The sequence below is a fragment of the Salminus brasiliensis genome, chromosome 25 (assembly GCF_030463535.1).
Source record: "Salminus brasiliensis chromosome 25, fSalBra1.hap2, whole genome shotgun sequence".
NCBI classification, from domain to species: domain Eukaryota; kingdom Metazoa; phylum Chordata; class Actinopteri; order Characiformes; family Bryconidae; genus Salminus; species Salminus brasiliensis.
Genome location: NC_132902.1, coordinates 12094266 through 12105128, shown reverse-complemented (window position 1 = coordinate 12105128; position 10863 = coordinate 12094266). Strand labels below are relative to the sequence as shown.

The following is a 10863-nucleotide window of genomic DNA, read 5'->3' as shown; positions in this document are numbered from 1 at the left end:
TCTGGTAGTGAACACACACTCACTCACACACACACACACACACACACACGTGTTAGGGGCAGTGAGTACACACACACACCCAGAGCGGTGGGCAGCCAACTCCAGCGTCCGGGGAGCAGAGAGGGTAAAGGGCCTTGCTCAAGGGCCCAACAGTGGCAGCTTGCCGAGCCCGGGAATCAAACCCACAACCCTGTTATCAATATCCCGGCGCTCTAACCGCTGAGCCACCACTGCCCCATTATATTTATATTTATATTTATATCACACACAGGGAATAGCTTGCATAATTATTAAGATTATTAAATAGAATTATAATCTATGGTAATCCACCGCATGCTACAGAAATCGTTGGACTAATCATTTAAATATGGAATAATGAGGGGTAAAATAGACTGTCAATCAAAACCTTCTCTACGTCACATCAGATATGTTCAACTGGTGTTATACAGCTGTGTGATGTGATGTGTTTGAAGGCACGAAACCCCTATTTTCCTGTGGTGAAAAACCACAAAAATTTATCTACCCACAAGACAGTTGAGGATGCTATACCAGTCGTCATGCAATGGCATGGGAGAGAACTCAAACAGTGTGATACATCCGCTGATCGTTATTAAAGGCAGCACATGGTCAGTAACTCAGCTTGATTACAGACCTGCCAAACCCAAGGCATTTAACATCCATTTAGTTCTTAAATAAAATGGCATGTCATTAAAAGCGACCACCACCAACAAACACACACTCTCCCACACCACAGTCTCCAATTACGTTCTCCTTGTCAGGGTCTTTTATTGCATGGCCCTTTGTTTGCACACCCTGCTGCCACGGACGCTGTTGCCAGGCAACGCTGGAAGCAGAGTACTCTCAGTGGGATGCCTCTGTGCCGCTGTAATCATTTCCTTTCCAACAGCATCCATTAATTAATATATCACTCAGTGTTCTTTTCATTACTGGGCTAAATGATGACGGAAGTCATAGTCATGTAGCATAATCTAGATAAATATGGCTAATATACGCTGTAGCAGCTAGGTATTTGACTTGGATTGTGTGTGTATGGAATAAAGCGCCTTCGCTACTCACTTTCACTAACATATCAATTACAATACAAGCCATTTTATTATTGCCTGTCTATTGTCTATTATTTAATACTCACCAAGATCTTCATAGTTGGAGAGGTATGTGTATTCTTTATGATTTAATCAGATAGCAGGTCTTCTGCCTCTGTCTCTGCCCTCCCTCAGAGTAATAACATCCTCCTGGGACAAGAAGGTGAATGCCTGGGACCTGGAGACTGGCAAAATACTGGTGAATTATTCAAACCCACATTCATATTCTGCTCTGTCTTTATTTCATCTCTATTCTGGAGCTTCTTATAACATTGGAATGGAAATGAGGAAAGCAAATATTAAACATTTACTAATACTGTCTTTTGTGTCTCTGTGAATGTGTGTGTGTTTTAGTGGACAGTAACGCAGGGTGCTTTATTGATGTCATGCAGTGTGTCGGGGGATGGGAAGTATGTGGCTTCAGCCTCAGACATGGAGAACGCTCTCTACCTCAACTGTGCTGACACAGGACAAAGACTGCGTTACGTGAAAGGTGGAGCACTTGTGTAAAATGAAATATAATGTATAGATCATGTGGTTTACCTCTCAATATCGTCTTTAATATTGGCCGTGACGTGTGTTTTATAGTGTTTTTAACACCAGCAGCAGCAGGAATGAGCTTTGTACCACTGCCAAATTACTGACTTTATATTATTAAATGAAATAATAATGACTTCCAGATGCAATCTATACAAATCCAGACAAATAAAATGATTAGAACCCCTACTCCACTCCACTCCTAACATTTGCTCTTCCATGTACTGCCCAAAACAGCCTCAACTTGCTGAGGCATGGATTGTACAAGGCCTCTGAAGGTGCTCTATGCTATGTCCTGTGGCAGATCCTTAAACCATTCCCAAAACTATGTGCACAGTGGCAGGGCATATTATCCTGCTGAAAGAGGTCACTGCCATGAAAGGGGTTGACCTGGTCTGCAATGACATTAATGGTATACAATGAAATAAATAGCATTTGTCAAATTGCCATCTACGGGAATGTCTGGACCCATGGTTTCCCTCTAGAACATTGTCCAGAGCATCATGTTCCTTACACCAGCTTGTCTTCTTCCCATGGTTCACCCTGGTGTCATTCTTCTCCCAGGTAAACAGAGCACACGCACCTGACTATCCATGACTGTAAAAGAAAATAGTAGACTAATTGGACCAGACAGCCTTCTTCCATTGCTCCAACGTCTAGTTCTTGTGCTTGTATTTGGCCCTTGTCATAGTCACCCAGGTCGTCACATCTGTCCGTTTCTCAATATTAGAATTGATCAATATTATTGCTTTAGTGTGTCAGTATTATTGCATTAGCATATGTCAATATCACTGCATTGACACAATGTCAATTTTACTGCATTAGATTATGACAATATTACTGCATTTGATTTTTACCAATGTCCCAGTGTTCTCACAATTTTAGTGGTCGTCTAAACTGTTTAGTTTATTTCTATATATTTTCTGTAGCGCTTTACAAAGCAGCTTTACAGAAAACCAGGTCCCTGCCTGTTCTGAATAATACCGAAAGCGACAGTGGCCTCAAGAGCAAGAGGAAAAAAATGAGGCGAACAAACACTCATGCACTCAACGCAGCTCTTCTGTCTCACAGTAACTACCTGTGAGAATGAGGGCTAACAGATCTCATGTAACCAATTGCTGCATTTTCTGGACTTGCCTTCACACATACCATTACGTCTTACATGTACTTGGTGAAACCCCTAATTGTCCAATTCTCCATGTGAACTAAATGATACCCACTCTGTTTCCACAGGGAGAAAGGAACTAAGCTTGCCTTTCTACACAAAGCATCTTAATGACAAATCTACAGAAACACAGTGCACAGGGTAGCCTCATTTTACCCTCTGCTCGTCACTAGAGTACTAATCTGCTGCAGGATTTTATTAAAAGTAACGGCTGTGCTGTGCCTGGCAGTGAAACAGTCTATGCTATGATAAAGTTCTCGTTTCTACTAATGGTAAACTTAAAGTATCAGATATGATGATGTTTGCACAGTCGGTGCTGAAATAGAACATGCTTACAGTCTCTCAAACAGGCATAGAAAAATACATAAAGTCAAGACAGCAGCCAGTCCATGCAAGTAAAAGCAAGCCTGGAGATAGTCGTGAGGCCTGTCCGAAAGATCCAGCTCCTGACCAGCTTTTCCTGGTAGCTGGTCTTGGATGGTCTAGGTGGTTAGTATGGTCTAGCTGATCATGCTGGTTGGCCAGCGTGGTCAGGTTGACTTTAGCAGGCTATGGAATGGCCCCCTGTCCAAGGGGTATACTGCTCCTATGATCTGACCAGGAAGAATGTTGAATGATTCTTTTTGTAAAAAATTTGTAATGTAGGTAATGTTTCTGGGCATATTGCCCAGCGCAAGCTAGCACATATAATCTTTATAGTGCCCTATAGCATTCTAATTAGCAGATGTTTTATGCTTAATTTTGTCAGTGTTTCAAATACAATCTTGTTTTGATTGTGCTTATGTTCGAGAGTGTGTTCAGTCTACTATGTTCCATTTCATTAATGCAGGCAACAAACTCTCTCTATCCATCTCTTAGGCCATCATAAGTCCACAATAACGAGCTGTCAGTTCGATGCTCAGAGTCAGCACTTGGCCAGCGTTTCAGCGGACAGATCCATTAAATTATGGGACCTCTGCTCTCACAAAACCACTCTGTCCATTAACAGGTACAGACATTACTCTATAGGGTTGTGCGTGGACTGCTCAGCTTCTCCACCAGCTTTCTTTTGAATGATGATTGTCTGCTGATGCTCATCTTACAGCATGTGCTTGTCGTACGTCTGTACACTCTTCATTTACTGTGATTGAACTCATGCATGTGTAATTGTATTGATAGCTGTAACTGGGTTATATTTATCCAGGATGTAACCCATAGAGTTTACACAACATTACCTTTGTCCCAAACATATTCAATCAGACCAGACATGTTTGGTGTCTGACATTTGCTTCTTTAGTTGTGTGCTGGAGCTGCTAAGGTTATGTAACTATTGTAACCTCTTGTTATCTTCTGTTTCCCCCAAGTGCCCACACTAACGTCATTTCAAGCTGCTGTTTCACCAGCAATGGCCATTACTTGTGCACAGCGTCATGGGACCAAACCTTGCAACTGTGGGACGTGAAGACGGGTTCATTCCGCACCAAAGGAGGAGTGCAGCTCAGGAAGGGTCATAATGGTAGCATCAGCTCCTGTGCTTTCTCCAGTGATGGTACTGATTAGTATTTGCTTCTAGCACATTTACTGTACACATCTACCTGCATAGACCAGTAGTGCCTTAACACTCCAGTGTAATATGGTCAAAATACAATGCACGTGGGCAATCAATAACCTCAAAATGTGGAAGAATTCACGTGCAGTCTTGATCTTGCAACGTAACCAGTGATAAGACATAACCATATAGTAATGATAAAAACATAAAGCAGAATCCCATTATTTTTTCTAAATTTCTGCATCGTTTTTAGTTGTCTGCAGTAGTTTCACGTAAAATTGAGAAATGTATAGAAACATACATTTGGATTTCTTTACAGTGGTGCTGATATATGCCAGGGTTTTGTCTGAATTTATTTTTTTGATAGTATTTTTGTAGCATTTTGTTAAAACAAGTGGTTTGTCTTTATTCTTTGCTGATAAATGACACTTTTGCTGTTCCCAACCTGGTTAGTGCACGCCCAGGTGTTGAAAATTTAGTTAAAAGGTATTTGTTTACTTTATTATGTAGCAGTGTGTGGTGCCCTTCCAAATGTTCACTCTCCCATTGGTGGCTGCTGTGACATATAAAGCAGAAAAGCCTCCAATTGGCCCAGTTTTACCTTGTCCACTCCTCACTACAACCCACCCATGCAAGCTTCTTATCCTCACCTGAACATGCGTTTTTCAAATGTGCATAAAGGGCAGAAAACCAGCAGATACTGAGGGTGAATCTACTCGTTAGGATGCTGAGCACGCCATAGACCTGGGTTGTTCACTCTGTCACTCGCTTAGATTTAGCATGATTTTCCACAAGGGGCTCTTTTAGTATTCAGAAAGCTTTCTGTTGCATCGAATCAATGAGGCTATTTCCTTGTTTCTTGATTTATGGTTTTGGGGGACCCAGGGGACGTCCACTGGTGAGCTGACGTGTGAGATGCATTACAGTGGGCACTGTAGTTAGAGCGCCAGGTTATCGATAACAGGGTTGTGGGTTTGATTCCCGGGCTTGGGAATCGAACCCACAACAAAGGGCACTGTTGGGCCCTTGAGCAAGGCCCTTTACCCTCGCTACTCCCCGGGCGCTGGGTTAAATGCAGAGGACACATTTCGCTGTACAGTGTACAGTGACAAATACGTGCACCTTTACCTTTTTTACCTTTATATATTTATGACACTCTTATCCAGAGCAACTTCCAGCACTTCTTTCCTCCTCACACAATGTATCCCTAGCGAGTGCAACTTGGTTACTTCAACCTGCATTTGAACGCATTAAGACACTCCCAGATCAAGAGCAGTGTTAATGCCCATATAGATAATATAAGACACATAAAGCAGAAATAAGGCAATAGGTACAGCAACTGCAGCACAAAATGCGTCAATAAATAAATCAGCATTTAGACCACCAGTAGAAATTTGATCTACCACCTGGGTGCCACACAGAAGAGTCTTGCCTTCCTGTCATCTGTGAAGACATGTCAGATGTCAACTCTGACAACCCACATGCGACTGGAAAGCAACTGAGTGTCAGAATCAGAAGAACTGCAGCAGCACCTGAGTGCCAGTGTGTGTCCATAACACTCAAATGATCTGATCCACAGCTTCGGTTCTGGTGTCTGGGGCATACGACAAGACTGTAACACTGTGGGACCTGAAGGGTCTGAGGAAAACCCTGGTGCTGAAGGTAAACTGCATGTTCTTCTCACTTATCATTAAAGGAAGCTTTTCACCTATCAGAATTTCAGGTGCAGGATAGCACTCGGCATGTTGCTGTGAGTAACCTTTGTGAATTTTCTAACTCAGGGCCATTCGGACTGGGTGACAGGTGTTGACATCAGCGCAGATAAAAACTGGGTTAGCTCTTCCTCAAAGGTAAAACACTCATAACTCATAGAGTTTTAAAAACGCCCAGCCAAAATATAGGTTTGGCGTCCGTTACCGACAATTTCTCCTTACAGTTACGTAAATGAATACGTTCAAGAAAATGAGTCTCTGAGCTGTGGTGGCTGGGATTCATTTTAATGCCAGCTTAATGCTGGCCTTGTTTATTTGTAAAGATCAATGAATTCGTAACTCGATGAAGAACATGCTATTGCAGGCGTGCTAGTGGTCTAAAGTTACTGGGATTACTCCATAATTAAATTGTCGACATGTAAACAAAGCCCAGTTTGTGTGTTATTTTCATAATGGGAAAATCTGGTAAGACGTTTTCTGTGGTGACCTGCCATGAACCTCTCCACCATGAGTGTACCTTATCCAAGAGCTGTCCGAACAGTGTCTGAGGGCTCGCAGGACCATTTATGCAATGTAGCTCAAACTCTTAAAGCCAGTTGTAAGTAAGTTGCTTCACAGAGTCGCATTTGGGGCAGTGGTGGCTCAGCGGTTAGAGGGATATCGATAACAGGGTTGTGGGTTCGATTCCCGGGCTCGGCAAGCTGCCACTGTTGGGCCCTTGAGCAAGGCCCTTTACCCTCTCTGCTCCCCGGGCGCTGGAGTTGGCTGCCCACCGCTCTGGGTGTGTGTGTGTGTGTGTGTGTGTGTGTGTGTGTGTGTGTGTTCACTACCAGATGGGTTAAATGCGGAGGACACTTTTCGCTGTACAGTGACAAATACGTGCACCTTTACCTTTTACCTTTTTATTTCACACCAAAAACACTCAGAAGAACGTTTTCAACCATTTAATTTTATGCAGAAATTGATGGTTAGGATTGGGTAGTGTGGACTCTACCCAATGCATACACTCTATTCCTGCATCACAGAATAACTGGAGCATCATATTGTCCATTTTAGTTTGTGTTGACTAGAAGTGTGTGTGTGTGTGTGTGTGTATGTTCATATATATGTGTGTGGGTGTGTGTGTTTTAGGATTCTACAGTGCGCCTGTGGAGTATTGAGCAGTCTGAACACATACCTGCAGTTATTGAGACCAGGAGGGAACCTGGAATGGGCTTTCGAATTGTGCAGGTACAGTACGGCATGTATCTGTTTACAGTATAATGCTTTTTTTTTTCTTTTCTTTTTTTTTTGTTTAATCAAAACTACTAAGGAAAAGCGTGAAGTGATCATGTGTTGAAATGTGTGTTTTTCAGTGTGAAGAATGTGGGAAACCCTTTTCTGTGTCTCGCCTGGAGAACACCAGCCTGATCACAAAGTGTGTGTTCTGTCGACTGAAGGCTCCAGCCAGCTTATCTGCCAGCTCCTCCATGCCTCTGAATACAGGCAGCTCCTGTAGCTAGCTAGCAAACTTACTGCCAGCTGCTCTGCACTGAAATTAACGCTCAAACTAGTTATTATATCCAACACCCACGTGCATATACGATGTATTTATTAACCGTGAGCATAGAACTATTGCAGATATGGCCGATAACACCGTGTAGTCACACGTACTTGAGCTGTAATTCGAGCGTGCTGCTCAGCGGCGCCGTGGCTTAGTTGGTTAAAGCGCCTGTCTAGTAAACAGGAGATCCTGGGTTCGAATCCCAGCGGTGCCTTTTGTGAACGGGGGCGAGAACTGGAGCGAGGCGAATTTAAGCAAAAATATTGCTAAAATTGATAACAAATAAAGAAAAAACGAGTATTTAAATACATGGATGCATTTGCGTGTTGTGTCGATTTTTCGACACTTTTGGGGGACCGAAGACCGAATCCGTGGTGAAGCTGATAAAGCTGGTGAAGCTGGTGAAGCTGGGCAGCACCACCCACGTGGTGTGTATTGAAGCTGTGTGAAGCGGGTTAAACGCCGGAGAACTGTGTGTATGTGTGTGTGTGTGCTGTGTGTGTGCTGTGTGTTTCACACGATGACTGAGATGGCACCGCTGTAGTACAGCCCCCCGTCTGCTAGAGGGCGGGCTTTCACTGCTAAATTCGCCTCTAACTGGAGAGGTTTCTTCAAACGGGATGGGAAAACGGGAAAACAAGCGAAATCCGTGATCATGGATGGATTACGCACACGATCACGCGTTTACCCCGAGCCGAGCACCGCAGTGTCTGCGCGGTTTAACTGTTCGGCATGAAGAAAACACCAGCCTGAGCGGAAAGCCACAGCTCTGCAATCAGCAGAACGACTGGTGTGTGGTGGTTCTTCACCGTGGCGTCTTCAAGCACAGCACATCATCAGCGACCGCGACACTTCAGTGCCGTCCAGCGCGCCCTGTCCGGTGGACCGGCGGTGCGTTAGGCTGGGTCTCCAGCTAGCTAGCTGACCGTCCTGTTGCAGATCCCTAACCAGGATCTCTTTTGTGGGGAGCTTGCTGGAATCGCTGGTGCGAAACGATCGGGGGCTAATTGCTGAGATCCATCCAATCCAAGAGCTCAAGGTGAGCATGGAAGGCAAGTGGATCCAGTGAGAACCCGGGAGCTCAGCTGAAGTTTTTGGACCCAGGCGAGAACCTGGATGGAAATCGCGGCGTTAAGGAGTTCAGATGCCTGAAATGCCCCCATCCGGTGCAGTTCCTTCATGTGCCCTCACCCTGAAGATCCAGAGGAGCTCCGTGCCCTTTCCTAGAGGCACGCAGGAGAGCGATCGCGACGAGAACGCGCCGTCCCGCTGCGCAACCAGATCTCCAAAACGACTCGGCAGAGAAAAGGGGCAGGAATGATCTGGAAGGTGGAGAAGGAAGAATCACCTGCGCTCTCTGTATGATGGCAAAGGTCGTGGCGGCGAGGCTTTTCTTCCTGAACTGCATTTGTCTGCGCTGGGCTTGGGTTTACCCCGGTGAGTAGACCAGGATCAGACCTGAATCATCTTCTTCTTCTTCATCTTCATCATCATTATCATCTTCATCTTCCTCGAATGAAGGAAGGAAGCCTCTCGCAGTAAAGTTCCTGCAGCAGAGGTGGAGTAAGAAACAGTGGGGCAGATGTGTTCTCCAACAAAGGGAGGTTAGGAGGAGGCAGGTGATGGTGTCTGGTGCTGGCCTTGGGCTCTGGGCTCTGGAGATGGAGATGGAGATGCTTCTGGACATGAGTTCTTTTGTTGAAGGCTGATTGGTTTGAGAATCACAGCTCTCTCTCTCCCTGTGTGTGTGTGTGTGTGTGTGTGTGTGTGTGTGTGTGTGTGTGTGTGTGTGTGTGTGTGTGGTGTTCTCTGCTCTCCATCACTGTAATGTGTCTATGAGGGTTTTTGTGGGTTGGTGGCTTCTAGCCCCTGTACATAGGTCATAGCCCCATCCATAGTCTGTGGGGTGGCACCTGATTCCTGTACTGTTGAACTATTTTATTTATTTATTTATTTATCGTATGATTTAATTTTGCGATTTAAAATAAGTTATCTGCCTCTTCTGAACCCATACTCTAACAATGTAAACACCACCGTTCTTTGCCACCGCTTCTAATGAATGAATTCAACTACTTTAAGTTGCGCCCATTGCTGATAGAGCTTGTCCAGTCTCTGTAGAGAAGTATTGGCAGTAGAATAGGACTATCTGGAACACATAAACATGATGAAACCTAATGCCAGGCGTGGGCTAGAGGTGTATAACGCCCTCCAGCATTGAGCTGTGGAGCAGTGGAAGAACTGTGCTCTCTGGAATGATGGTGGTGCTCCATCCAATACTTTTTGGGATAGGTTGTGGAGTTGTGGATGAGGCGGGGTGGTGATGATCATCCAATATCCTGACCTAATTCATTGTCTTGTCGCTGAATGCAATGAAGTCCTCATAGCAGTGCTCATCCAACATCTAGTAGAAGGCCTTCCCTGGACAGCAGAGACTCCAACTGAAGCAGGATGAAACTGGAGAAACGGGGAATGTGCAGGTGTCCATGTAGTGTTTTTAGAACCATAATTAAATAACCATATCAATTTCCAACAAAATCTTACATAAACCGATGCACTGACACGCAGAAACTCCGGGCGTGGTCTGCACTAGCAAAGTAGCAAAGTTTACCTTTAAATAACAACTGACTGACTTTCACTGACTGTAATAGTGAGAATGCTGCTTGTTGCAACTCCGGGCTCGGCACACTGCTGGCGGGACTGTGTAACTTGGTGAAGTAGTCAGGAGAACTCTTGCAAGAACTCCACATGCTTCTTTTACTGTCAGGGACTGTTCCGTATCTCTCAGCTTGTCCTGAAATGCATGTGTAAAGCGTGTCCCTAGGGGTGGTTCAAAGCACTAAATACACCCCAGCTTTAGGAGGGGCCTAGGGACCGAGCAGTGGGAGCCGGATGCTTACTTTGTGGTTTACAGTCATTGTTTTTGTGAGTTCTGTTATGAACTGCTGACTGCAAATGACTGAAATGGTGCTTTTGTCAGAACAACAAGGTGCTAATCCTAGTTGATGAGGTTTTGCAGTAATGCTGTCTGCTTCTAACATTAATGTAAATTTGGCAGCCATGAGTCTGACCTTATTTCTGTACACAAAGGTGCATTGTTTTCACTTTTCCTGGAGAAACATGCATATTTATACCGTCCTCCCCCTCTTTAGTCTGATAGGATGCACCTATACGTCATCGTTTTTATCCCAGGTAGTGGTTTCTGTGGAAGGTTGCAAACGTGAGACCCTCAGAAGAAAGTAGGAGGGGTTCTTGGCTACACAGGGTTGGAGGACCGT

General features: G+C 44.6%; 2 protein-coding genes and 1 non-coding gene across 3 annotated transcripts in view; all 3 read left to right on the top strand.

Annotated features, from left to right (window-relative positions):
• Positions 1-7710, top strand: part of LOC140548115 (WD repeat-containing protein 88-like) — an 8927-nt gene extending 1217 nt beyond the window's left edge. Inside the window, exons 4-11 of the mRNA XM_072671510.1 lie at positions 1239-1302; positions 1458-1596; positions 3664-3793; positions 4149-4333; positions 5913-5995; positions 6115-6183; positions 7177-7275; positions 7401-7710. Coding sequence (XP_072527611.1) covers positions 1239-1302; positions 1458-1596; positions 3664-3793; positions 4149-4333; positions 5913-5995; positions 6115-6183; positions 7177-7275; positions 7401-7547 — 916 coding nt within the window. The 3' untranslated portion in view covers positions 7548-7710. The remainder of the gene's footprint in view (positions 1-1238; positions 1303-1457; positions 1597-3663; positions 3794-4148; positions 4334-5912; positions 5996-6114; positions 6184-7176; positions 7276-7400) is intronic.
• Positions 7711-7728: 18 nt separating this feature from the next.
• Positions 7729-7802, top strand: trnat-agu (transfer RNA threonine (anticodon AGU)). The gene has a single exon. It is a non-coding gene; the product is annotated as a tRNA-Thr (tRNA).
• Positions 7803-7827: 25 nt separating this feature from the next.
• lrp3 (low density lipoprotein receptor-related protein 3) overlaps positions 7828-10863 on the top strand; it is a 34280-nt gene continuing 31244 nt past the window's right edge. The window contains exon 1 of the mRNA XM_072671507.1: positions 7828-9025. Within this exon, the coding sequence (XP_072527608.1) occupies positions 8950-9025 (76 nt within the window). The 5' untranslated portion in view covers positions 7828-8949. The remainder of the gene's footprint in view (positions 9026-10863) is intronic.